We start from the raw sequence: 27,863 nt of genomic DNA on the forward strand, positions 1-27,863 counted from the left end.
CTGAGCACAGGCTCCAGACGCGCAGGCTCAGTAGGTGTGGCTCACGGGCCCAGTTGCTCCGCGGCATGTGGGATTCTTCCCAGACCAGGGCTCGAACCCGTGTCCCCTACATTGGCAGGCAGATTCTCAACCACTGCACCACCAGGGAAGCCCCTACCTGAGTGTTTTGATGTTATAGTAATAGCCTTCTCACGTCATAGGGCCTTTTAACCTTATTCCCTGTTTGGGGTTTTGTTCGTCAGGGCAGAGAGTGTGTTTTCTTTTCTGTGGGTGCAGCCGGGGAGCTTCAGTTATAGATTATTAAAAAGCAAGCTCCAAAGGCCCAGAAGAAAGTGAGGGGCGTTCGTAGGTTCAGTGATCTGAGGCTTAGAAAAGTTGATAAAATGGATTAGAATTGAAGGATAAAAAAGACGTCTAAAAACCCAATCCATTCTAAGGTCCATTACTTTATATATATTCTCCAAAATTACATGAATAAAGAGGAAAGAAAGAAGGGAAGAAAAAAACTGGCTTCGGTTCAGAATGTCAATTATGTCTTTTTTAAATCCCCTTTTTACAATGTATTTGACATTTTGAACAGTAGCCAAAAAAGCTATTATAACTATAAAGCATACTCACTGGTATAAATCTTGTTCAGCGATTTAATTAAGGTATTGACATGCCTAATTGATACATGTAAGCCAAGACCATTTTCATATCTCATTTCCATATGCTTTCTGCTTTAAGAGAAGTAAGGAGCTGGATCTTAAAAAAAATGAAAAGACTGCCTCCATAAAAATGCTGTAGATTCATCCGCGCCTAACATCCCAGGGGACCACTTCCTGCCACTTTCCTTGATTCAGAGCCAGCTCCTCCTCTAAGTGGCGTTGCTCAGAGGGAAGGTGATGTATACCCAGCTCGAATGCCTGTCAGGCCCTCTTATGATCAATAGGAGAATATTTATATTAATAAAGCACCAAGTTAATTAAATAAAATGCTCCTCTGGGTAAACTTAAGATACTAGAGGATGGGCAGGGATCGATGTATTCTGCCATTTGAACATTAAGTATGTGCCTTGAAATTTTATGGAGCTTTTAAAAACTCGCTTTGTAATGTAAAAAGTTTGAAACCTCTACAAGTTTTCTCCGCCAAAGCCCTGTGTCTGGCTTCCAGAGCTGAGGGAGACAGGAAGCACTGGACCCGCTAGAGATGGGAGCTTAGGAGAAGCCCTGGCAGCCCCTCCCCTGGTCTGCATAGTTCCCCTCCTTGGGGGAGGAGGGTTTGTCCCGGAGGACAAGGCTGGGATGGGAGATGGAGCCGTGAACTCAGGGAAGGGTCCAGACAGGGAGGATGACACCTCCTTGCCCTAGAGCAGCCTCCCACATTGGATGCGAGAGAGGCCTCGGGCCCCCTCCCATTCTTGGTCTCCTGGTTGTGGGAAAGCCCAAACCCTGGGGTCTTTCGGAGAGGTGCCTGTCTTCCGGCCTCACAAACCCCTGCTGGCCTCCGCCGGATCCTTTTCCTCTTGCTTTTCTCGTCTCTTGTTCTCTCAGCCCGTCTCCTTTATGTGTGTGCGAACCTGCCTCCATCCTGTTTCTCTTTATCTCATACCTATGCAGCTCTCTTTCTCTGTGTGTCTGTGCCTTTCACGGTCTCTTCTATGCAGTGACTATCTCTATGCATGTGGGTTTCTCTCTGGCTTTCTTTTTTCTTTTGTTTTCTCTAGTTTTATTCTTTCTCACGGTGTCAGTCTCTTTCTCCCTGCCTCCCTCTTGGTTTTTGTCTCTCTGCCTGCCAGTCTTTCTCTCTCTCTCTCTCTCTCCATGTCTCTCTCTCTTCCCTGTGTCTCTCTCTCGTATCTTATCTATCTATCTATCCATCCATCCATCCATCTATCTATCCATCTCTATCCCTCTCTGCTTGCGTTCTCCTGCCCACCAACCATTGACTTCAGAGGAGATCTCTCATTCATGGAGGTAGAACCCATGATAGCCTCCACAGCAGCATAACAGAGGCTGCCTCTCTGGTTCCACCCCCTTGATCCTTGAGCAACCGCCTTCACTCTGGGATAGGAAAACGGTCTTGCCTCGAGCAGCCGGCTCCATCTGCACAGGTGGCCTTCATTTCCTAAGAGGTGATGTCATACTTGCTGTCCCAAGTCGTCCTCTCCCAGGGACTGTGTCTTCTCAGTTACTTAGCTTTGACCTGCAGCACCTAACTCCCTGGGTACATGGTGATCACTGTATTAATGGTGACCCTTCACTGAAATGTAAAAGCCCCAGGACAGTTTTCACAGGGTGGTGAAGAGTCTCTTCTCAGGAGACTAACCACAGCCGGGAATTTGCTTTAGTAGCAAAGTCAGCTGGCCTTCCCACCTTGACTGATCTCAGCCTTTCCTCTGAAGGCTGTTTCCTGCATGGCTCTGGACCCCTTGGAAGCTCACGCAAGTCCCCAGCTTCCTTTGGAAGGTGGAGGACTACTTTGGCTTGTTCTGAGTCTGTGCAGAGGCAGCTGGATCAACAGTCTGCTCTCAGCCCAGAACTGTGTTGTGTTGAGGCCAGTTCCCAGTCTGAACCCTGCCTGGGCTGTGATCTTAGCCTCTCATCCCTGCTGTACCACCAGCTGCCTTCTAGCTCTCCTTCTTCTTCTTCCTCTTGATGGAAATCTCCTGCCCAGTTCTCCTCTGCACAGCAGTGACTGCACAGCCAGCCATGTCCAGCCAGCTTCCTAGGGGGTTACAGAGAGCTGTGCAGCTTTCACCTATGTTCCTCTCTCTGCCGCCCCACCCTCTCCATCCTCGGGAGAGCCTGGGAGATTCCAAGAGATTGAGTCTCCCTGCAGGACCTTTGAAACACAGCTTTGAGTGGAACACAATTATTGCTTCCTTTGATATTAAGCTTGACCTTGAGTTGCTGTTTTACAGTTCCTGTGTAATATTTTATGGGACAAAGGAGGCAGGGATTTTCTTGTCTTCAACTCAGAGTGTTTGCAGACTCGAACAGATGCAAGCAGTACTCATAATAATTAGTATTTATTAAGTGCTTATGATGAGCCATGGCAACAAGCAAAGAGCTCTGAACTCATTAGGCATTTTATAATAATCCCCTGACACTTCACTGTCCCCAGTTTACAGATGAGGAGACTGAGGCTCAGACAGGGTAATTACTCATGGAAAGTCACACAGCTAGCAAGAGGCAAAGCTGGAGTTCACACCAAGGTTTTCCAGGCACCTGAGCCATGTTTTTGATACTGTGCCTCACTGCCTCCCGGGACCTTGACCATATGCAGGACTTCTGGGCTCAGGTATGAAAGGAAAGGAGTTGAGTTGCCAGGAAGAGTGTGGCTCAGGCTGCAATCACTGCACAGTCTCAGAGAGGCCAGGGAGGTGTTTCCCCTTTTTTCCCTCTCCCTCCCCCACCTCTTACCGTGGAGGTCCTGTCCTCTTTGCCTGGGACAGGGGAGTTTATTGTATCTGGCATGAGACTAGTGGCGGCAGTCTCACGCTCGTCACTAATTAATGTCATCTTTGCGGTTTGCTGGGTTCTCCCAGCGCTCACATCCCTTGTCTGGTGCCTTTCAAGCTAAATGGCCAGAAGCAGGTCTGGGATTAAATATTAGTGTTAACTTCAAACTTGGTGTAGATCTATTGAACTGCATCTATTTTTACATAAATAAGCCAGAGAACAGCATCTATTCTCCTTTCCGCAATACCAGGACAGCCACAGGTGTGAGTTATTAGCAATAACTGTAATTGCTTTGAGTGGAATAGTAAATAGCTGCAAGGGTCATGTTGAGAAATGTGCTTCTATAGTATTAACATAGCCTAATGCCTTAAGCTGCTATATACTTTATCTAACACTGGGCTTCCAGAAGCTGGCTTTACAACTCAGAGCGCTGAGCTCTTGCTGAATTGCTTTCCTGCCTCGGTAGAAGATAATCTCGAGCCTTTCTGAAACCACATTGATTTTATTGGCAGATGGCCCCTGGGATAGCATCTCACCTTCACCGTAGAGATTTCACTTGTTTGATGGGGTTCTGAAAAGTTACAAGAAAGAACAGGCATATGCAAGGCACATTTCCTTGAGCTGCAGCCCTGCATTCCAAATTCCAGCCTCTGGACGGCTGCAGCCCAAAGCTGAGCCTGCTCCTCTCCCCTGCCGCCTCCCAGGTCTTCAAGAAAACAGGATGGATCGCAGAAGAGTAACCCCAGTGCTGTATCCCCTTAAGTGTGGGAGGGAGGAGTTGTTCAGTCCACAAAACGTTGGTCTTAGCGTCAGGCACGCACACGGCATCCAGAGGAAAGTGCAAAGAACTCTTTCCTCCTCATCAAGTTGAACATTTAAGGTTACACGGGGTGGACATTGGACAGTGGCTTCAACTGCTCCCAAACTACAGTCACGGCTTGCTCTGGGCTGCCTCTCTCCTTCCCACCTCTGCTTCCTCCTCTCCCACCCCCGACTTGACTTCTGCAAATCCTCAGGCTCCTTGAGGGCTTCCAGATCTTTTAGACAGTTCTGCAGTGAGGAGACTGATCACAGAACAGATTATCGCAAAGATCATCAAAACTTCCTCACCGCCAGTCATCCCCTTCTGACATCTCCTGCAGCTTGAGGCTCAAAGTGTCTCCTTCGACAGCCAGAGTTTCATTATCTTATATTATCCTAGTCTGCACAAGCGCCAGAAATCAGAAGTGGGGAGATGAAACATTGTCAGGCACACAGCCCCTTTCTGGGTCGAATCCACTTTCCAAATCTGTTGCACCCTCTCAGACCAGGTTTAATCTCTGTCCCCCCAAAACCTAATTATTCATCTGCTTAGCCTACCTTCCCAGGATAATTGCTCATTCCCACGCTTCAGCTCAGCTCACTAAATGCTTCTCAGTTGGAGAATTTATCTGTGGCTCCTGAGAATGCAAGCCTATTCTAGTGGCGTTACTTCACACACGATACTCCATCAGGCAGGTGGAGGTGGAAAGCTACAACAAGAGGCCAGAGCTCTTTCTAATCTAAATGGACAAACTGGACTTGGAAAAAAAATCCTCATAGCTTGAGATTTATTCTCTATCATCCTTGAACCAGGCAACGGCGTGAAACCATTTCAACTATTTCTTTTATCCATTCAACAAGTATTTTTTAAACTATGCGTCAGGCCTTGTGCTTAGCAAAAGTCCCTGACCACGTGAAGCTGATAATTTAGTGGGGGAGGGAGGGGACAGTGGGGAAGACTATGTGACCTGACCAGCTCCACCTCTGGTCAGCGTTTAGGTCAGCAGCAACAAGCAGTCTTTCCAGATCCAAACTCACTTTACTTGTGTGCAGGCTCCTCATTTGCCTTGGTAAAGGCAAGTTAAACAGTGCCCTGGGACGGAGTTAAAAAGACCACCCTGGAGGATGATGTGCCATCTCGCTGGAGCTTTCTTTTTCTGGCAAAGTTTAGAAGACATGGAAAGGGGATTGCGTCCATTACAGATGCACTCCCTCCTTTCTGTTGCTAACAGAAATGGGCCCAAGCGGTAACTGAAAATATACATTTGGAATCCACAAGAAAAACACGTGTACAAAGCACGCTAGCTACCCTCTTCATTTTTGCTGATTAGTGCACAAGCAAATCTTCACCTATGGGATGCTGTGCCTCAGAACTTTCACTGTCGGGACACCGTCTGGGAAGCAAATGAGGGTACTCAGGTCAGCAATTAATCACGAAGCAGGCCAAGTGCACACGCTTCATTTCAGAAAAATTCCATAAACGCTCCCCCCACCCCCTCACTCGCAAGGTTTCATCTCCTAATTGCAAAAGGCTTTGGGGCATGGGAATGTCTTTGTGAAGAAGAGCGGACTCCATTTGGGCCATCTCTCTAAAGAAGACAAGAACGCTTCTCCAATTAATCAGCAAATGCTTGGCTCCAGCGTTCGGCCAAAGGATCGATTTACATAAAGCTACTTCTCAAGATGAATTTGCCTCTCCCTCGACTCCTTCTGCATGCCCCTTGTCCAGCCAGCATTAGACATGCTACTGGATTTCAGATTGACAGTGTCAGCTACGACAATCAAATTAGGGACGAAAGCCTCAGAGGGTTGCCAAGAGAGAGGGACGGAGGGGAAGGAGGGGGTGGGAACGGTATGTCAGCCAGGGAGGAGGATGAATTGCACAGAAATGGGCTCCCTTTCCCAAACTCCATTGGCCAGACACACAGCTTCAAACAAAGGAAAATAAGAAAACACCAATCTCCATCTTTTTGAACCGAGTGGACCACTCCTCCCACCCCAACCAATATTGACAAATCAAAACAAAACATCTCGTTGTTGGGGGGGAAATAAAAGTTGGCAGGGGTCTGTCTCAGGTACTTGATTAGATCCTTAGGATCAGATGATTTTCAGCACCAGATTTCTGCACACGACGTAAGGATACCTGAATCACAGTTTTACTCCCTGAAGGGTACGTTGGTGATGAACGCACAGACTCAAGTCAGACGCCAGTAGTTGGAATCCTGGTGATGTTTTCTGGACCATTTAGTGGCACAGGGAAGTCAGGACCAGAATAGAAGGCACAATTGGGCTGATGATTAGAACTCCCCAATCTCGTCTAATGTAACTCATTTGTCACTAAATTGTGATAATCCCAGGGATTAGTATACTGTTGAGAAGCTAAGCCTCTGTACCACTGGCTGGAGATGATCAGTCAATTATATATAATGCTATTTCATGAACACAAAGAGCCTTAGTTGGAGCTGCATATGATAATTAAATGCAAAAAGCTTCTATTTGGACTGGAAGTATTGGTTATATCCTGTCAGCCCTAGAAGGATGATGGTTTGGAAAGACTCAGATTAAGTCCTATGGCTAGAAGGAGATTCTTTGCTCCCAGGAGGGATGGCTGAATGACTGGAATATTTCAATTCATGACTTGCTTCCCCGAATCCAGAAGTTTCTATCTTGACTGGCTCCCTTCCACATTTCCTATTGGTAACCCAAACCCACCCGCTGTGCCCCCGCCACCAAGCAGTCCTCCACTGGGCTCCTTTAGATTGGCTCCAACATCTAAAACTCTTGCTCTCTCTCGGCAATGAGTGGACACATAGCTACAGCATCCAGCTCCTAGCCTTACCCTAGAACTGCACTGTCTAATACAATAGGCATCAGCCGCATGTGGCCATGGAGCACTTAGAGGATGGCTGGCTCGAATTGAGATGTACATAAAATACACACCAGATTCCGAAGACTTGGTATGAAAAAAGAATTGTGAAGTATCTCACTAATATATTTTCATATTGATTTCATATTGAAATGATTATATCTTGGGTATGTCAGATTAAGTTAAATACTTTATTATAATATTCATCTCAACTGTTTCTTTTTATTGTTTTTAATGCAGCTGAGAGAAACATTTTAATTGCATCAGTAGCTCATATGATACTTCCATGGGACAGCACTGTTCTAGAACTAGTGGGTCTTCCCTGGAGGGGTGCTGGCCTCCCCACCCTTCAGCCCTTGAAGTGTTTTGTTGGCCAGCACAGAGGGTTATTTGGTTTTGACTTGGGGGAAATTAATTTAAATTGCCCCTGCATTCCCCTAGCTCACCCCCTCATTATTATTATTATTATCCACATTCAGCCTGCTTTACTCATTTGCTTTAACCTGCGAAACCCTAATACATTTGAGTCTGTGGTCTCTGGAACGACTGCCCAGAAAGGGTGCCCACACTAGTAACTACTCAGAGAGTAAACCAATAACCCTCACTCCATTTGCAGCCTTTGGTAGCAGCTTGTAGCCCTCAGAGGAACCTTAAGTTCCTCTGTGCTTAAACACCAGGTCTTCATCTGCAGTCACGGCTCTAGATCTGCCGCTCAGCCTGGCTGCGTCGTCTGGCTCACTACCTGCCCTCCAGTGATTTCTCCCCGAGATCGCAGCCCTCCTAGAAAACTGTAGGAAATCACTTGTCTGTGAGGCCCCACCAGGAATGTCCTCATCTCAGTCAAGCAGAGTCTCACCTGCGCGTTTGGGAGGGACAAAGTGCTTGGTTTGCCTCTGCTGTATCTCTGAGATCCCAGGGAGGGGTGTAACCACCCGTGAACTCTTAATTCTTCCTAGGTCAGCCTCCAAACTGGGCCCCGGAGTGGCCTTCTAAAATATAGATTAGATGTCACTCTGCCCATCTGGGCCTCCCCCTGTAAGGAGACCCTATCCATCTATCATCTATCTAACTATCTATCTATCTATCTATCTATCTATCTATCTATCTATCTACCTACCTACCTATCTACCTACCTATCCATCCATCCATCCATCCATCCATCCATCCATCCATCCATCCACCTACCTACCCGGCCATCTATCTATCTATCTATCTATCTATCTGTCTACCTACCTACCTACTTACCTACGTACCTATCTATCCAATGGGCATTTTGCCCGACACCAGCAGGGTCACACCTGAGACACAGGAGGCCTTTGCATCTTGGACCCAGGCAGACTAGATACATAAAGAAGTAGGATGCTATGTTTGTTAACCTCATGCTAATGAAATGAAGATAGTGATGTGCATTTATATCTTGCATTCAGATATAGAAAGCACTTGCTTGTCCATTATCTATAATGCTTATCCTAATATCACAGAAGTACAAGTTGAGACTTAGAGAATTGTATTAATGTTCGTAAAGACACGCGGCTAGAACATGAACTTAACGCCTAATCACATACACTAATCATTCTACCCATGTTCTCAAACTTGCCCAAAGTGTCCAGAACTCTTTCCCAAGGTTTCTGATTCAGTAGGTCTGGGATGGGTCCTAGGAATTGGCATTAAAATTTTTTTATTATGGAAAATTTCACTCTTGTGTAAAAGTCAAGCACAGATTATAAATGTACCCCCTTTATACCCATCACTTAGCTCTAATAAGTGTCAACTCATGGCCAATCTTGTTTCATCTATACTTCTACCTGGTTCTCCCTCTTCTATATTATTTTGAAGCAAAACCCAGACATCATCATTTCATCCTTAATTATTTCAGTATGTATCTCTCAAAGATAAATGAAAAGAACAATAATAACATAGCAAATATATCAAAACACAACACCATGATCATATCTAAATTATTTTAAAAACCAGGTATCTTTATTTTTTTCAAAGTATCATCAGTAAATTCTGATCAGGTAGATGGTGAGCCCCACTGTGAGAACAGCTGCCTTGTGCCATGGCAACTCTTAATAACATTTTCAAGCTGTCCTGATTTTTATCAAACTGTCCACTTTAAAAGACAAATCCATGGACTTCCCTGGTGGCACAGTGGTTAAGAATCCGCCTGCCAATGCAGGGGACACGGGTCTGAGCCCTGGCCCAGGAAGATCCCACGTGCCACAGAGCAGCTAAGCCCGTGTGCCACAACTACTGAAGCCTGTGCACCATAACTAGTGAAGGCTGCACGCCTAGAGCCCATGCTCTGCAACAAAAGAAGCCACCGCAGTAAGAAGCCCGCGCACTGCAACAAAGAGTAAGCCCCGCTCACCACAACTAGAGAAAACCCATGCACAACAACGAAGACCCAATGCAGCCATAGATAGATAGATAGATAGATAGATAAAATCCAAAATACTTGATGAAACAAATCTGCGTCTCTGCAAGTCCCAGTGATTCAGATTGGCATCTTTCCCTTTCCCTGCCTCCTAAAAACCAAAAAAGATTTTGGACCTCGAGTAAAACAAAACTGTGAATTATTTTCCTTGGTGGTTAGGAACAATCTTGCAGTGTGAATTTAGATACAGGCTTCCTTCTTGTTGAAAAGGAAAAAAGAGTGAAACTGCAGCTCTTATTTTTTTTGTTTGTTTTTTGGCGGTACGTGGGCCTCTCACTGTTGTGGCCTCTCCCGTTGCGGAGCACAGGCTCCGGACGCGCAGGCTCAGCGGCCATGGCTCACGGGCCCAGCCGCTCCGCGGCATGTGGGATCCTCCCGGACCGGGGCACGAACCCGTGTCCCCTGCATCGGCAGGCGGACTCTCAACCACTGCGCCACCAGGGAAGCCCACAGCTCTTATTTTTTTGAGGTGTCTAGATGTTTATGTTCATATAAAGGAGTCTGTTTATTTGTATCTAGGGTCAATGAGATGCAAGTTCCAGGAGGACAGAAGCTTGGTTCTGTTCACTTCTGTGTCTCAGTAGGTGTAGCACGTAGTAGGTGCTCAATTCATTTTTTTGTTGAGTGAAGTAAGAATCTGAACTGGCATTCAATCCACCAATATTAAACACCTGAACGCTCTGACTAGGACTTTTCTAATGAGCTTATCAAAGAAGGCACAGTGGAAGGAGCTCTTATTGAAATGTTTCATTCAGTAACTTTTTCACATCCAGGGAGCAGGCAGTGTCGACTCCTGCTGCCGTGAACTATTAGAAACCCAGCTGGAGCAGTGGGAAATCATTGTTTTCGTCCCCCATTGATACTTTGAGTCTCTGGGTTTCTGAGATAGGTGGCATTTCTTGCAGGAAATGATTCAGGTACTCCACTGTAATCTCCCTCAGACAGAGGATGCTATTAACCGGACACTCAGCTGGAGGTACCAGGGCTTCCTAGCTGGGACATATGTTTGGGGCTCATTTGGTTTTGACAGTGACCCAACTGCAAACATATAATCTTGCTTATTAAGATAAATCGCCTGCACAAGAGATTTACCTTTTAAGATAAATCCTCCCCGAAGCCCACATTGTAGAATCCCCAGGGAATAATGTTTCCTGCATGTCTGTCCCTCCTGCTGTATAAAATAAGGTAAGCAAAACAATATCTTTCTCTTTGGTTCCTAGAGCAGAGTGATGTGTCATAGTTACCATATTTGAGGAGTTGGGGGTAGGGGATCAAGGTTCAGCTTTGTATAGGATAGTAGCATTGAGAGTCCAAGAAATTTTAGATTCATAGATTATCCATCAGAAATGAAATGAGTCTGGATTGATACCTACTGCACCAATGGGCGGTTTCTTCCTACTAGGCCGTGAGTGACTAGGAAAGTAATTTTAATACATACTCAGGCCAAAGAGAATCAGACTCGCAACTCACTGCCCTGACCCCAAATCCAATAAAGGATTCTAAATATAAGTGCTTTTAGATCATCCCCTCTTTTAGCTTGGCTAATCAAGAGTTGATGGATTTTTTCTTTTTAATGTTACTAAAAAGGCACTTGATTGGTCTTAGTGCAAAGGGTTTGGGGAGGTAAAGAAGGTACCAGATTGAGTTGCTCCAGTTTTCTTTGCTCAATTGCTTCCAACCCCTACCATGCATGGCCTCTTGATCCTTGATCCTGGATATGTCATCTTTCAGGGGTGATTTTTTTTAATCTTCTGAGATTAAAGATTTAAAAAAAAATCTTTCCTGATTTAGGAAAACTGACCTTGAAGCCTTCTTATGAAATGCTTTGGTTTGGATCCCTTGGGTTCCCTTTGCTGACATTGGCCCCCATCTCCTGATTCTTTGGACTTTGCTGCTGAAAGTCGTGGCTGGGAACTTCTTCAGCAACCTGTCCTTGAGTTGCTAGTGTCACTTCATCCAGCCTTATGGAGGACAGGCAGAGCCAGGGAATCTGCATTTCTCCTGGGTGGTCTAACCAAGGACTGTCTGATGCTGGGCTACAAAGACCCAGATCCCTTGGTTAGAGACAGGAGCTCCCAGGGTTTGGGGCTAAGACCAGCACTTTACCTAACTGTCCTTTACTTCCTTCTCCATCCTATTTCCTCCATCCCTTACTTGCCTCTCCCAGGATTACTTTGTGAATCCATCACTTGGCCAAGCATCTGTATCTGAGCGAGCCCAACCTAAGACAGAACTTTATTCCTGAATCAAGCTCTCCTGTTTTATCCAAAAGAATCTAGAGTCAAATATAGATACTTGTATCTAGATGATAGATGAGAGGAAGTTTTACCTCCCTCAGACTTTATGGAAAGAATATTAGCAATGTTTATATGTTCTATTCTTTGCAGAGTTGTAGACATATGTCCTGAGGATAGTGAAAAGGGACATTTTCAGCAATGCAAATCCAGGGCTAAGTGGAGGGAAAGTCCAAGAAGTACATGCAGCCTTTCACTGAATGCCTCCAGGGTTCCAGGTTCTGTGCAAAGTATACACATACCAATTCATGTCATCCTCAGTATTAATCTGCAAGAGATCAGTAAAATTAATAGCCTCACTGTAAAGATGGGGAACCTGAGTCATAGAGCATTTCAGTAGTTTGTGTGATCATACAGCTAATAAGTGGCTCTAACCACTTCCCACACAAGAATTCCCCAATTCTGGAGGAGCTTCCAAGTCCCATTCTGTACCTCCGGAATAATTCGACATGGACCTCTAGGAGCCATAAACTGCCATTTAACACAGACAGGACTTTCTGATAGCATGAAGGTGACCGAGACAAACACATTGTCCCCACCAGAGGCAAAAGGAGAGCATTTTCCTGCTTCTTGCCTTGCCTGGTAAACATGGGGAGGTAGGGGTGGGGTGAAGGTGAGGATTGTCATTCACTGTTGCTCTGAGAACAAAGCATGTCTGACATTGCAGGGAGAGCCCCGGGAAGCATTTCAAAAGCTCCACTGGAACTAGACAACCTTTCAATCCATTTATCAAAGCGTCCGCAGTCCCTGTTTCAAGGTAGATGAAGCAATAATAAATTTGCGAAGAAAGTTAATCTGTGTCCAAAGCATTTTAGTAAATTAAAAAGGGGGGGATGTTGGCTGGAAGGGGGATATATTGGTTGTTGCCAAGTCCTATTTGACTTACTGTCTCCTTAATAAGTCCTCTCTGGTCTGGTGTTTTTGGATGGAATAATCAGCCAGTTAATCATTTTCCAGAAGCAGGAAAAAGCACTTTCGCTAATGCAGTTCGCCTTTCTTTCAGAATCCTAATTATTTAAAAAGGCATCCCAATCGGGAACCCCACTTCCCAACCAAGAAAGCCTTTCCCACCAGGCATCTTCCTTTATTTCCTCAGAAAATCCCAGCTCACCATTCTTTCTCTCACCCTACTCCAACCTCATCCCGTTCATCTAAGGTTTAAAAAAAAAAAAAGCAAATTCCCTTTCCCTGGTCACTTTTGAGCATTTTCCCTCAGGAAGAGGGAGGCACTAAACCCCCACCAAGCAATTGGCCGGAGCTAAGCTCGTGGGCACTATGGATAGATTTTGTTATTTTTATTTAAGTGTCAGCCGAAAATGGTGGCTCTTGTCTCTCTCAAGGATAGTACTTAACAATAGCTCCATGCTCTGGCATCACGCTGAGATAAACACACTATTAGGAATCCCCACAAAGGCCCCGAGATAATTGTGAAGGGAGGGACGGTTACCGAAAATGAAGCACCCAGCCCTGAACCCTCCTCCACGCCCCATCAGTAACACCGTTAAAGCTGTCAGTTTGTCAGCCCACTGGAGGTATTTATGAAATCAATATACAATCCTGCAGATGGATGGCAGCGGTATTGTTAGCCAGAGAAGAGAGGCTCAATGGAAAATAAAATTAATAAAATTTACAAGCAGATTGTCATGGGTAGCAGATAAATTCCCTACAATCAACTGTTTTGCTCAATTGTGGCAGGAGGAAAGCCGTGGCAGGGAGACGGAAAGAGCTGTGCTTTAAACGAGTCTCCTGAAAGTAGGAGCAAGAGTGGGTATATTGGGCTTCCCTGGTGGCGCAGTGGTTGAGAGTCCGCCTGCCGATGCTAGGGGATGCGGGTTCGTGCCGCGGTCCGGGAGGATCCCACATGCCATGGAGCAGCTGGGCCCGTGAGCCATGGCCGCTGAGCCTGCGCGTCCGGAGCCTGTGCTCCACAACGGGAGAGGCCACAACAGTGAGAGGCCCGCGTACCGCAAAAAAAAAAAAAAAAAAAAAAAAAAAAAGACTGGGTATATTTACAGCGAGAAAATAGTGAACAGAAACGCAAGTGGCCGTCCCATCCAAGTGCAGGGTTTTGTCTGTGTGACCGCTTTCATGGGAGATTGCCCAGCAACTCCATCAGATTTTTCTGCTTAAACACGGCTGTCCTTTCTTCATCCCGCTACACTGCAAACCAGAACCCTCATACAATTGCTATTCTTTCAGTATATCGTGGTGCCTTAAACTCAAAGGGTTAATGCATAATCGGGATATGTACCCCTTCATCTGGCTTCCAAGCGTTTTTACAGCTGATCGTTCTAAAGCTCTCTCCTGTTTCCTCCACCTGCCCCTGATTTTGATCATTAGCCATTTGCCAAAAGTGTGCCCTGAGCTGTTTCCCAGAGCGGCCAAAGCTAGCAGCTGAGCCTGGGAGGCTAGCGGGCAGGGGCTTGCTGTCCCGGAGACCAGTCTTCACTTGGCAGAAAAGACTGGGCCCATTGTGGCTGCCGGAGCCTTGGGTCTAGCCCAGATGCCTGGTGGAAATTGCATTAGTCAGATGACAGGACCTGGGCCCCCTTCTCTTGGAGGCTGATGGAGAGCAGGGGAGTGGCCTTGGTGACACTGCCTGACCTCTACTGTCATCGTGGGCTTTGTTCAGCGCCCCGGCTCCAGGCTGGAGCCCTGCTCATTGAATCAGGCCCAGCCAGGGGAGCCTGCAGCGGGGCTCACTGTGCATCTGAATTTACTTATATCAGTCGCAGGCAGAGGAAACTGGATGTGAGATGGGGAGCACCCTGTTATTCAGCCCCAGGATTTCTCTCTGTATTCATCTCTGCACCCTACCCCAACTCTGAGCCTTGCCTTGGTATCTAACAGTGGCCCCAGACTATCCCCACGTGTCTTGAATTTTAGCCCGCCACTCAGAGTTGCCCACTCAGCTCAGCCGATGAGAGCAGAAAAATGGGCTCCTCTCTTCTGCTTCCTATGTTTCCTCTTGCTTCCTGGCAAAATGGTGATTTAGAGGGCCCAGGTTTTAGTGGAGGATGGTCGTCTGACCTCTCTTTCCAAATATATTTGGAGTCATCTATAGCTTTTGATCAGGTGCCCCTGGAAAATCAGTGTGGGAGTGTCCATCCGTCTCTAGGACAACACAATTTAAGACGTGTTTACCCTGTGACCCAGCACATTCTCCTTATAGGACTTTATACCAAGGAAGTAGCTGTACAAGTGTCCTCAAATGTGTGGGCGGGAAAATTCATCCTGGTGTTTCCTTAAATGGCAAGTAAATAAATACCTAGCGACGTGGGATCATATAGCCATCTATAGAATTGGATGATACACAGCCATTAAAAATGTTGGCATAGGGGCTTCCCTGGTGGCGCAGTGGTTGAGAGTCCACCTGCCAATGCAGGGGACATGGGTTCGTGCCCCGGTCTGTGAAGATCCCACATGCCGCAGAGCGGCTGGGCCCGTGAGCCATGGCCGCTGAGCCTGCGCGTCTGGAGCCTGTGCTCCGCAATGGGAGAGGCCACAATAGTGAGAGGCCCGCGTACCGCAAAAAAAAAAAAAAAAAAAAATGTTGGCATACATGTACTGTTAATGACAGAAACAGATGTTCTCAATATAGTATGCGAAAAAAGAGGTTAAAACAGACTACATACTATGAGATCAGATTGGTAAAATTTATATATATATTACTCCTAATTGGTAGCAGTGGTTGTGTCTGGGTATGTAATTTTTTACCTTAATATCTGAAGGTTTTTGTGTTCTTTTTAAAATAATGGAAATATATATATATATAAAATATATATGATTGATACACATATATATGCTTGATTACTCACTAAGACCCCAAGCAAGCTTGGGGTATGAATGAAAACAAGTGCATGTGTTTGGTCCAGCAAAAAATAAAACCGGAAAACAAAATGAAAAAAAAACAAACAAACATGGGTCTTAGGAAAGGATATTGAGGCTTTGGGAATTCTTAAAGGGGACCCTGGTACAAGACTTGGGTTTGAGCCAGCTTCAGGACCTGACACTTTGTCGCTTCCCCTCCCTGCTCAGAGCAACATGTTAGCATTGCTAAATGCTAATGAGGTGCAGTGGGACCCCCATTTTGGGTGGGTTTGTGGAAATGCAATTTGAATTCATCATGCCTGTCACTAACATGATCCAGGTGGCCCCCAGGGGTCTCTCTGGGGCTCTAGAAAAGCAGAGAGGGTCATCCACCATCAGAAAGTCAGGATGGCCAGGCTCCATTCTGATCTCAGATGAAAAAGGCAGAGAGAGTCCCTGAGAAGATGGGAGATCGAGTGGTGTTGACCCTGCGGTGGGGGAGGGATGCTGTGCGAGGCGGAGGAAGGGGTCATCTCTGCGAGGTGGCAGAACAAGAGAACTGGGTGTAGTGTGTGTGCAACAAACAACCCAGCACTTGGCTCGTGGCCTGGAGGTGTGAGACCACCCACAGAGCCCGCCCTGGAGGCGAGCCGCTGGCCTGGTAACCATTTCAGCAAGGCCATCGCTAGAAGAACAATGTGAAGGCTTGTAGCAGCCTGGGGCCTGAGACTAAACAGTCCCCCAAACACTCCTGACTGCAGAGGCAGCCTCCAGAGGGGTTTTGTTATCATAATGAGATGCAGATAAAGCCGGGCCTGGGCCCTTAATGCCTGTGCCTCTTCTCTTCTTGTTTAGAGATCTGAGCGAAAACCAGATCCTGGGGATCCCGAGGAAGGCGTTCCGAGGCATCGCAGATGTGAAGAACCTGTAAGTGATGTTTTTGTTGCTTCGCCGCAGATGTGGTTCTCCGGCCAGGGCAGGGGTGAGGGGCACGGGACAGGGAGGTGGTGTCCCCGTGACTTGTGCCCTCAGTCCAGGTGCCTTTGAGACAGATTGAGGGGTGTGCTTAAGTGGTTTCCAGGGAACACACGTCGAACACCACGGCAGCTCCAGGGAGTCTTGTTCTTCTCTGGAGATTTGTCCCCAGGTATGAACATAGAGTCCCAGACCTGAGTCACAGCCTGGCCGCGCTCTGTGGGCCTGGGGCTCAACTCAGCTTCTCCCAAGGTCATTACCTTCTATAAAATAGGGATGATAGCCTGGTGGGGTATCGATGCAAACGAGAAAATGTTTTTAACGCTTAGTGCCTCGTACATAGTAAGTGTTCTGTAAATGGGAGACAAAGATGCTGAAGATCATGATGGTGAAGATCTCGCTGTAATAGGATCTTATGACGGAGCGTCAGGACTTGTGTCCCAGGATCATGGGGAGACGTAGCCAGATCTACTGCACGAGGTGCTTGGGGTTTTTCTTAATTTTTACTTTGAAATAATTATTGATTCACAGGAAATTTCAAAAATAGTAGACTAGTCTGTGTACGCTTTTACCCAGTTTTCTCCCAGTGGTAACACCCTGTATAACTCTCATATAATATTAAGCTAGAAAATTGACAGGAGGGCAACCCACAGACCTTATTCTTCAGATGTCCCAGTTTTACACGCGCTCATTTGTGTCTGTGTGCACACATGTGCGCATGTGCAATTCTGTGTCATTTTATCACGTGCAGATTCCGTTGCCAATTACTGCAACTGATGCAGAGCTGTTCCATCACCACTCTTTTGAACTTGCCAAATAGCCTTTGTTGTTTCCTACCTGGCCCCCACTGTCTGCTGCTTATCCTGACTCCCGGGCCCTTCCCTTCACGAGGAGTGTGCCTCCTGAATTTTCTATCCACACCACTGTGCCCATGTGTTTGGAGAGGGGTACAGAGAAGGCGTTTCTGCCCACTGACCTCCTCCACAGGCTTGCATCCAACTTGAGAAGTCTTGAAGGAGATTTTTTTAAAAACTGCTTTAGCTCTTAGTTTTCCCTGTAAGTACTGCAGGGATTTTGGCGTGCCGGGAAGCTGATGTTGGCTTCCTGATACAAGCTATGTGCCTCCCCTTTGCTGAGAACCGAGCAGAAAGCTTTAGGTGTTTAACATGCAAAGCACACCAGAGGACAGAGGCATCTGGGGTGCAGGGAGCAGGGAACAGAGAGCATTTTGCAAGGGACTCCAGACAGCAGGCTACCTATTGCTTCATCTGGGAGCATTTGCCCAGAAGCAGGAGTGGGCCGGGAGGAGCAGACAAAGCTGCAGAAAATGTGACTCGAGATCGTGCACATAAAGCAAAACTAAGAGGTTGTGTTGATTAGCATCCCAGAAAAGCAAGACGAGAGGGGAACTTACAGATCCAAGAAAACCCCACAGATCAGCAGTGAGAAAATTGAGGACCAGAGGAGGGCAGTGACTAATTTAAAGTCAACCAGCTTCTTGATCGTTGAGCCCTAAATTAACATCTTACATACATAAAGTGGTATTATCTATCCTATCTCATGGCTCTAATTTTAAATGGGCCAGTTAATAAAAAAAAAACATATTATGGTGTTAGATAAGCAGGGCTGTGTAATTACCAACTACATTTTTGATTCTCAAGAAAGTGATTCAGTCTCACAGTGGTCCTCAATAGTTGCTGGGGTTTGGGGGGGTTATTGTTGTTGTTTTCCTGTACTGTCTCTAACTTCACAAAGGCCTCAGGAGCTAAAAGTGTTAAGAGTCCGCAAACTCAAGAACTACGGACAGGCCCTCCTTCTCCACCTGGATGTGTGTCCTAAACAGCAAGGATCTAGTGGGACAGGGGAGGAGAGTAAACTCACTGCTTAAAGGATGAATTAACCAACAAAACGAAAGGGGTTGATTACTTTATACTTCTAATCAGTTCAGTCACCATATTCTGGGGGGCCAGAACTTCTCAGACCCAGAAGTGTAATTCTCAGGTGACTTATGGTATAATTGGGGACAAGAAACGTGCATACGAGAGGAAGTTTAATAATTTAACAGTCCACAGCAAAATGGTCCAATGAGTGGCCAGGCATTATGAAGGACTGCCAGAGCTCAGAGAAGAACAATAGCTTTAGGCAGTGTCGCCCAAAGGGTGGCCATCTGATAAATCTGTGTCTGGTTCCCAGCTGTTCTGCGTACTGGGTCTGTGACCTCCGGTACAGTACTTGACACTTCCAAGCCTAGATTTCTTCCACAGGGAGAGGAGGATAAGAATTGTACCTAACCTCTTAGTGGTTTTGTGAAGGTGAATGAAATGATGTGTATGAATAACTCAGTACTATGCTTGGCATGTGGAAGGTGCTTAGAAAGTTCTAGCTACTATTACTGCTGTCTTCCTTTTTTGTTGTTATAATTGTAAAGACTTTCACGGAGCCCGGAATGATGATTGGAATTTGCCGAATGAACAGGCAAATAGTGTGTACAGAGTGAGGAGGCAAACCTATACAAGGTGTGTTTTAAGGGACCTACGCCGAGCCGTCTCATGGGAGTGGAGGGATTATGATGCGGAGTAATAGGTGTTCAGGTCAGAAAGAGAGGTGGGGACCAGGTGGTGGTGAGCCTCGCCTGCAAGGAGTATGGACTTAATTTTTTAATTTTTATTTTTTTGCGGTACGCGGGCCTCTCACTGTTGTGGCCTCTCCCGTTGCGGAGCACAGGCTCCGGACACGCAGGCCCAGCGGCCATGGCTCATGGGCCCAGCCGCTCCGCGGCACGTGGGATCTTCCCAGACTGGGGCACGAACCCGTGTCCCCTGCATCGGCAGGAGGACTCTCAACCACTGCGCCACCAGGGAAGCCCAGGAGTATGGACTTTAGATGTAGGTACTGAGAAGGTGGCTAGCTTCCGATCTGGGAAGGTCATGATGAAAACATTGATCCTGGAAGAGGAACCTAGGACAGGAGGCAGTGGAAGAAGGAGGGGGCGGTGGGAGATGAGGCTGTGGTCCAACGTGAGGGATCAGGGCTCGCAGTCAGGAATGAAAGGAGGAGCCCCAGTAAGACGCCAGTGGGGACCAAGGCACGAGAAGTGGCAATCCACGAGTTACTAGAGGCCAGGCAAAGGAAGGGAAAAATGATAAGTTCCATATTTAGATGACACAGAGAATCATGGCCCATTCCCATAGTCACTCATCCATGCAGCCCTCAGAATGTTTTTTGAGCTCCTACTAAATGCCAGTTCTGGGGGTAAATGCAGGAAGTAAGATACGTATCTGTGAGCTCTGCCTTCTTGGAGCTTCCACTCCACAGAGGTTGAAAGGTCGGGGGAAGAACCAGGCTGGAAGATGATGAGTTGAGTGTAAAGTAGTGTCACGTCTTCCACAGCCATTGTGGACAGAGCGTCTTCGTTGTGTTGGTGACCTTGACATCCTGTCCTGTTTCTACTGGTTCTGTGACTTTGGTCTGTGACCACAGCTACATCTCTGGTTTGACTAAGAGGGAGTGAAATTAAAGAATCTTGTGGCCTTAAGAGAAAATGAAGTGTGAGTAATTGGAGGTATGGGACCCAAGCTGAGGAGCAAGTTCAAGAAGGGAGGCATCTGGGTAAAGGTTGATGACTGAAGTTGTGCATTTAAATATGCGTCGGTACATGTAAAATACGAGACGCTTTGCAGAAATTAAGTTTGTATAAAACCTGTTAAGGAAACACCCTCCTCCGACCGGACCTCAATTACCCACTTGTAGAGATTGTCTCTTTTGTGAGTGATGAGTAGTGAATTTTAAACCTCAGGAATGCACATCCCTGTCATCGATCTGTTTATAAACCACCTGCCAGCCCTCGAACCTTCTCCATCACCTTGTGTGAGCTCAGGGAATATAACACGCTTCTACTTGTTACTTAAGTAAAATAAGGAGAAGATGATAAATTATTGGAATGTCAGGCTTGAAATACCAACTGGGCCTATTCATAATACCATATGCTTCATTAAGAGGAGAAAATCAAGGATTGGCTATTTGTTGTTTATAATTTTGTAGTTTTGATATGCATTTTCTTTGCTTGTCCTGACAGTCCCCCTCAAGAAGGAAGAGACTGTGTTACCCCCATTTTCCAGATGACAAAATTGAGTTTTGATCAGTGTGTGTAATTTAGTGAAAGTCAGCAGACACCATTGGGCCTAGGCCTCCGCACTTAGCCTGCCCTTTGTAACCCACCCAACCCACCCAACCCAGGGTTGATGTCCGGGTTGCTGTCTACCCAGAGTGCTCCCTACTCAGCCATGCTAGCAACAGGAAAAAGGAAAGAGTAACCAAGGAGGCTGCTGGCAGTTGGAGGCCTGATTCACAGAGGCAAGTAGGCAAGCATACAGCTGTTGTCAGAGGCAAGAGAAAGGACCCAGGGGGGTGTTTGAACCTTGTAATACTGGTGCTGGAGGGATTTGGTGCCCTGCCCCTACCCAGGCAGCGGAAGGAAGCCCCTAATTGCTTCCTGCTTCTCCAGAGAAAAGAGAAAGTAATTAGCTGGGGATACCACTCTCTGCAATTACTAAAAGCTGCTTTTATGGGCTGATCCCATGCTGCTGCCTGTCTGGGAGGGGGAAAGGTGCTATATTTAAAGGGAGATGAGATGGATAGATTGATCTGGAGAAAGAGGCATTCAGGTAGACTGACCAGTAGATAGACCAACACTTGACATGCCAGTATTCCCTGCCTACCATATGCAAATGCCATGCTAGGGATTGGGGAAGACACAGTGAGAAAAAGAAGGGGAGAGAGAGAAAAGAGAGAGAGAGAGAGAGAGAGAGAGAGAGAGAGAGAGGGAGAGAGAGAGAATTGTAAGACATAAAGATAGGGGGGAAATGAACTGGACAAAAAGAGAGATGACAAGCCACAGTCCAACAAAGCATAATAAGAAAAAGACAAAACCAGTATAGATTGTTTTTTTTAAAAAATGCCCCCTTGCTCTATCTTTCTCAGCAGTTATGTTTTCCTCTGTTTTTCAGTTTCTATTTGCGAGGACTCTGTAGGACATGCATTCCAGAAGGGAAAATCAATAACCCCTGTCTCTGCCAGCTAGCAAAATTTGGAACTGACGGTTTCAAAACAAAGCTGGGCAGGCGGCCTTTGTGTTTCCTAGTTAGTCTGAGTTGCTGCACTGCCCTCCCGCTTCCTGAGATTAATGAGGGCTGTCTAGGCCCCCATGAGCAGGCAGTAATCTTGTGTGTGTTTGGGCGGGGAGGGGGGAGGGACGGGAAGTGCCCACTGGTTGGTGGCATCTCTGTCTGCTAATCTCAGCAGCCGTTCACTCCATCACTGCACCTGCAACAGAGTTCACGCTTCTGGTCGTGCCCTGCAAGACTCTACACAGTCTGGGTCCCCTCTCACTCATCTTGTGCTTCCCATGCTCCAGTCCATCCCTGAACACCCCAAGCTCCTTCCTGCCTCCGGGCCTTTGCACTTGCCCCTCCCTTTGCGTGGGATGCTAAGCTCTCGGACCTCCGCACAGTCGGCTCCTTCAAATCGTTCAGGTCTCATCTCAAACATCACATCCTCAGAGTGGCCGGGTCTAAAGCAGCTCCTTAGCCCCCACTGCCCTTCCTCTCTATCCCACTACCCAGTTATATTTATTCAGAGCACTTATCACCCTATGAAATGATCTTGTTCATCTATTTGTCACCCTGTCTCTGGATGTCACACAGAATGAACATGTGTACACAGGGACCCTGTCTTTCTCAATCACTGTGGAATCCCCAGTGCCCAAATGGCTCATGGCAGAGAATAAGGTGGACTAAGAACAAATCCAATGAATGTATTTGTTCTTCCGTTCCTCAAGTATTTGTGGTTGGCCTATTACATACGAGAAATCATGCATAATTGTTAAAATGCTTACTATGAAAATGATATTATAAAAAGAATAAGACACCGTCCTTGCACTTGGAGAACTCACAGTGTGGTGAGGGGGGAGACTAGTAAATCAGTGGTTGCAGGACAGGGGCCAGGATTCCATTGGAGGTAAAAGGACAAAGATGTGGGAAAGCCCAGAGAGACAGGCCTGATTCTGGCTTCACTCAGAAAGTGACATGAGTTGGGTCTTGCAGGATGAGTAGGAGTTCACCCAGGGGAAGGGCATTCCAGGCAGAAGGAACAGCCTATGAAAAATCACCAACCTATGCAAAAGGACAGAGGTATGTGAAAGAGTTGAGGCTTGTCAGAGACTTGTGGCTGGAGCACAGCGAGCAGGAAGAACAGTGAAGAGCGTTGAGGTTAGTGAGACAGGAGGTGGAAGATGGGGGAATGACGGTCAGGGAGGACCTTGAATGCCTGATCCATATGGCAATGGCAGGGGGGATCCAACGAGAAGGTTTCAGGAGGGGACCGGTGGGATCAGATTTTCATTGCAGAAAGACAGCTCCAGCATCAGTGGGGAGGGTGAATCGCTGAGAAGCAGAGATTGGAGTCAGGGTGGCCAGCAAGGAGACTTGTGCAGTTGGTGAATCCTGAATCAAGCAGGCAAAGCGGACCTAAAGAGTCAGCAGCAAACTATAGAAACCCACGGGGGAAAGCCAGCAGGCCATGGCAGCCGACCAGACGGGTGAACTGAGTGCTTGTTCACCAGGGCTTAGCGGGGCGGAGCCAGAGGATGGGAGTTGTGCCTTCCTCTCCTGATGGAAGCGATGTTGCGTCTTGGAAGGGGGATTTGGGAAAATCTGCTCTCGGGAGGCCAGCGGATGCTGACGCGTCACCTTTCCGAGGTGCAGAAGGTTTTCTACCCTCTCCTTCTTTGCATTCCTGACTGTGTGTGTCGGGTTCAGAGGTGCTACTGAAGGAAGTTGGACGGCACCCCAGTTTGCTAAGTGCTACCCAAATAAGCTGTCTAAAGACAGGGATCCCAGCAGCCTGCCAGGCTGCCTGCCCCTCCCTGCCTCCCTTCTTCCCCACTTCCTCCCTCCTCCCTCCCTTCCCCGCCCCCCCTTCCTCCCCTCCTCCCTTCTTTCTTTCCACTCCCCCATTTTTCCATTCTTCCTTCCACAAACCATCATTGAACCCTTACCCTTGCCAGGCCCAAAGCAAGTCCTGCAAAGAAAAAGATGAATAAGCACAGTCCCTGCTTCTCGTCACAGAGGGAGGCCAACAGATATACACAAAGAGCGTATATAATATGATAAATACTCCCCTAGAGCACTCCTCTCTCTCTGCCCCCATGGCCACCAGTGTAAGTGCTCAATAAATACCAGTTGATTTATTAAAGTAAATCCTCTGAAATGAGAACAATAATAAAAGAAACGGGTAAATTAGACTCCATCAGTCTGGAAAAAGATAGGATACGGTGTTGTCCAAAGGCAGGATGTTGATGGTGGTAATTGCCCCTTCCCAGAAGTTGCGCCTAGAATTGGAAGCTGTATAGGCAACATGTAGAACTCCTTCCAGGCCAAGATTACACCATTTTATAGATTGTGTTAGAGGTCCTCTGTTGGGCTTTGGCTATTTCTCGTGACACCCCACCCTAAGTTCTAAATGCCTTCTTTCTGAGTCATCTTTCCCCCTCCAACAGCCTGCAAGCTATGCAGAGGGAGAAGGTGAGTCTGTCTTCCTCACTGTTTTATTCGGAAGAGTTCGTTTTATGCCTGGTTCATAGTAGGTGCTCAATGAGCAACGAGTAAGTGGGTGACTTTCAGAACAGGACGGCTAAAACCCTGAGTGAAAGAGCATGATGACATCTCAGAGCAAAGAAGAATAAAAGCAAACTGCAAAACTCAGCCCAGAGAAGCCTTCCTGTTTTTTCAGGATAATGGAGACCATTATTCTGGCTCCAGCGATAAAATTTGTTATCTGGGACATTTTTATTTATAGGCAAAATTCTTTTTTTAACTCATCACAGATATTTAACCCCTCTAAGCACTAAATGCACAGCAAACAAGGGGTTTACAACAAGCATGTAAACTAGAATCACATATTTCCTGTGTCCTGGCACGAAGGCACAGTGATTCTGGGCTCCTCTGAGTTAGGTTTAGCGGTCCTATGAGACATACACTGTTTTTGTTTTTGTTTTTTAAATTGATTTCTTTATTTTTGGCCGTGTTGGGTCTTTGTTGCTGCACACAGGCTTTCTCTAGTTGTGGCGAGTGGGGGCTACTCTTCGTTGTGGTGCACGGGCTTCTCATTGCCGTGGCTTCTCTTGTTGCGGAGCACAGGCTCTAGGCGCGCAGGCTTCAGTAGTTGCAGCATGCAGGCTCAGTAGTTGTGGCTCGCGGGCTCTCGAGCACAGGCTCAGTAGTTGCGGTGCATGGGCTTAGTTGCTCCATGGCATGTGGGATCTTCCTGGACCCGGGCTCGAACCCATGTCCCCTGCATTGGCAGGCGGATTCTTAACCACTACGCCACCAGGGAACTCCCGAGACGTACACTGTTGACCTGAGCTTTTGCCTGGAGATTTGTAGACCCAAAGAGAAATGAAAGGGTCTTAAGAAGAGGGGAGATGATTGTTACAGGAGAGATCATACTTTGAGACTCTAGTAGCTATTGCTGTTCTGATTCTTTGTCTCATCGGAGTCAATGTAATGGAGTGATTAAAAGTATGAGTTTTGGAGTCAGACTTGATATTTGCTTTTAATTCCAGATTTGCTGCTATGATTTATGTTACTTTAAGCAAGTGACTTACCTGTCTGAGCCTCAGTCTCCCAATCTATATAATGGAAAAAGTACTAGTGAGAAGTAAAATAGGGAAACTGTGTGTCTTACATATGTGCATAATACTACTTTACGGTTTGCCCAAAGCCTTCATTGGTATTATCTTGTTTAACTAATGCAACAGCCCTGCCAGATCATTAGGGAAAAATTTATTAGCCTCTAGGTATAGATGGGGAAGTTGAGGCTCAAAGAAATTCAGGAACTCTCTCAAGGCAACAGAGCTAGTCAGTGGCAAGGCTAGGACAAGTCTGGAGTCTCGGTTAGTGCTTTTCTGAGTGGTTAGCTAGGAAAAGCTCTGAGATTTGACAAGCACAGAGTGAGGGCTTGTAGGAAACAGCAGGTACAGATCAGTGGGGAACACTGGAAGAGCATTTGTGGTTTCCAGCACCAGCCAAGGTCCCAGGCAGAAGCACGCTGTGATGGTCATCATTGGGACAGTATTTCTGAGAAGACCATCGAAATTGTCTGAAAGTGTGAGTTCTTTTTTCTTTTTTAAATTTAATAGACTTTATTTTTTAAGAGCAGTTTTATTAGGTTTATGCCAGAATTGAGTGGAAAGTGCGGAGTTGCCATGTGCCTCCTGTCCACACACCCCCACACACAGTTTCTCCTATCATGAACACCTTGCATTAGTACGGTACATTAGTTGCAATTGCTGAACCAATATTGATGCATTTTAACTAAGATCCGTAGTTTACCTGAGGGCTCACTCTGTGGGTTTGGACAAATGTATAATGACTGGTCTCCTCCATGGTAGTAACATACAGGAGAGTTCACTGCCCTAAAAACTCCTGTGCTCCACCCATTCCTCCCTCCCTCTCTTCTGTTAAGCCCTGAAGTATGAGCTTTTAAATGTACAGGTAAACCCCGTCATCTTTCACAGCCCTTCACAATAGCTTACTCAACAGTGTGAGTCTTCCTTTTTTCTTCTTTGAGAGAGGGTAAGGGACACCCTGGAAGTTTAAGTGCCATAGAGCAAATCAGCAAGAAAGCCAGGAAAGTCTCATAGCCTGAGGAAAAAGTATAGCAGTTTCTTCTCCTTCAGAGAAGAGCTATGATTCAAAGAACCTACCCAGGCCTGGGGTTATGTGTAAACTGAATTAACTCTGAGGATGTTTAGATGATGGTTAAGTATTCAGGTTCCTCAGTCAGGCTTCCTGGAGTCAACAAACCCTGACTTTTACCACCTATGTGATCTTAAGCAATTACATAACTCTTTCGTAGCCTCAGTTTCCCCATACGTTAAGTGGAAATAATATTACTCCCATCATGGTGTTGTTATGCAGATTACAAATAACTTATTATTGCTACCTTTATTCCATCTCTGAGAGTTAATTTGCCTCAGATTATCATATCTAATGGACTAAATCTTCCCTTCCTAGACAAATACATACCCAAAAACAAAACTTATATTTATGATGTTCTGCTCCAAAGTAACCCCAACTCTGAAAATTTTAACTTCATCACACCTTCTCTTCTTTCATCCAGTGGGGCTGCCCTGTTCTGGTTTATGGCTTGTAATAGGCCAGGGACAAAACAGTTCAGATAAAAGGAAGGTGTACCTTCCTCACCCTGTTCCCTCCCCCAGTCCCCATTAAGACTCAGAAAGTACCGAAGAGCCCAGGAATTCTGGGCTTGGTCACAGCTCTACTATTAACTGCTGCCTATTTAAGATAGGCTGATTGACCCCCCCAAAGATGTGCACATCCTATTCTCCGGAATATGTGACCATGCATACTACATGGCAAAAAGGACTTTGCAGATGTGATTAAATTAAGGATCTTGAAATGGATAGATTATCCTGGATTATTCCAGTGCACCCAATGTAATCAGAAGGGTCTTTACAAGAAAGAAGACATGCACTGGCAGCAGAGAGAGAAAAGACCAGGCGATGCAGGGAATGAGGACCCACCTATCCTGGAGGAGGCAAGGAAACAGATTCTCCCCCAGAGCCCCCGGAAGGAATGCAGCCCTGCTTATGCCTCAACATTAGCCCAGTGAAACTGATCTAGAACTTCTGACCTCCAGAATGCTAAGAAAATACATTCGTGTTGTTTGTTGTAGACCACTAAATTGGGGGTAATTTGTTCTGGCAGCAGTAGGAAACCCATACTAACACTGCCCTCAGGCTGCCACTTAACCTCTTGGTCTCAGTTTCCGACTCTGTTAAAATAAGTCATTGACACATTATGATCAGTGGATTTCAATGTGCATACTGAGAAACTCTAATACTCCAAGAGGCCACAAATAAAAAGTAGCTTTTCAATAATGATAATGTTTTAAATTGTCTCTTTTAGACATTAAGGTTCAACGTGAGATTTTGTGTAATAAAGAGTATTATGTTTAAAAAAAAGGCTTAAAAAATCACTGGAACTAGATAGACAATCTTTCAGGTTGATTCATATTCTTTAATGTGATGATTCTTTGAGACCCCCTTACATCAGAGAGGAGCGAAGCTTTGTCACTGAGACAAAACTCAGGAGCAGAATCAAGAAGCCAGGGCCTAGTGAGGGACCACAGAAAAGAGGGATCAGAATGACACCAGA

General features: G+C 46.4%; 1 protein-coding gene across 1 annotated transcript in view; it reads left to right on the top strand.

Moving 5' to 3' along the window:
• SLIT3 (slit guidance ligand 3) overlaps nucleotides 1-27,863 on the top strand; it is a 624,276-nt gene that overhangs the window by 388,362 nt on the left and 208,051 nt on the right. The window contains exon 5 of the mRNA XM_081232840.1: nucleotides 16,507-16,578. Within this exon, the coding sequence (XP_081088966.1) occupies nucleotides 16,507-16,578 (72 nt within the window). The remainder of the gene's footprint in view (nucleotides 1-16,506; nucleotides 16,579-27,863) is intronic.

Source organism: Mesoplodon bidens, assembly GCF_964165515.1.
Source record: "Mesoplodon bidens genome assembly, chromosome: 4".
NCBI lineage: Eukaryota > Metazoa > Chordata > Mammalia > Artiodactyla > Ziphiidae > Mesoplodon > Mesoplodon bidens.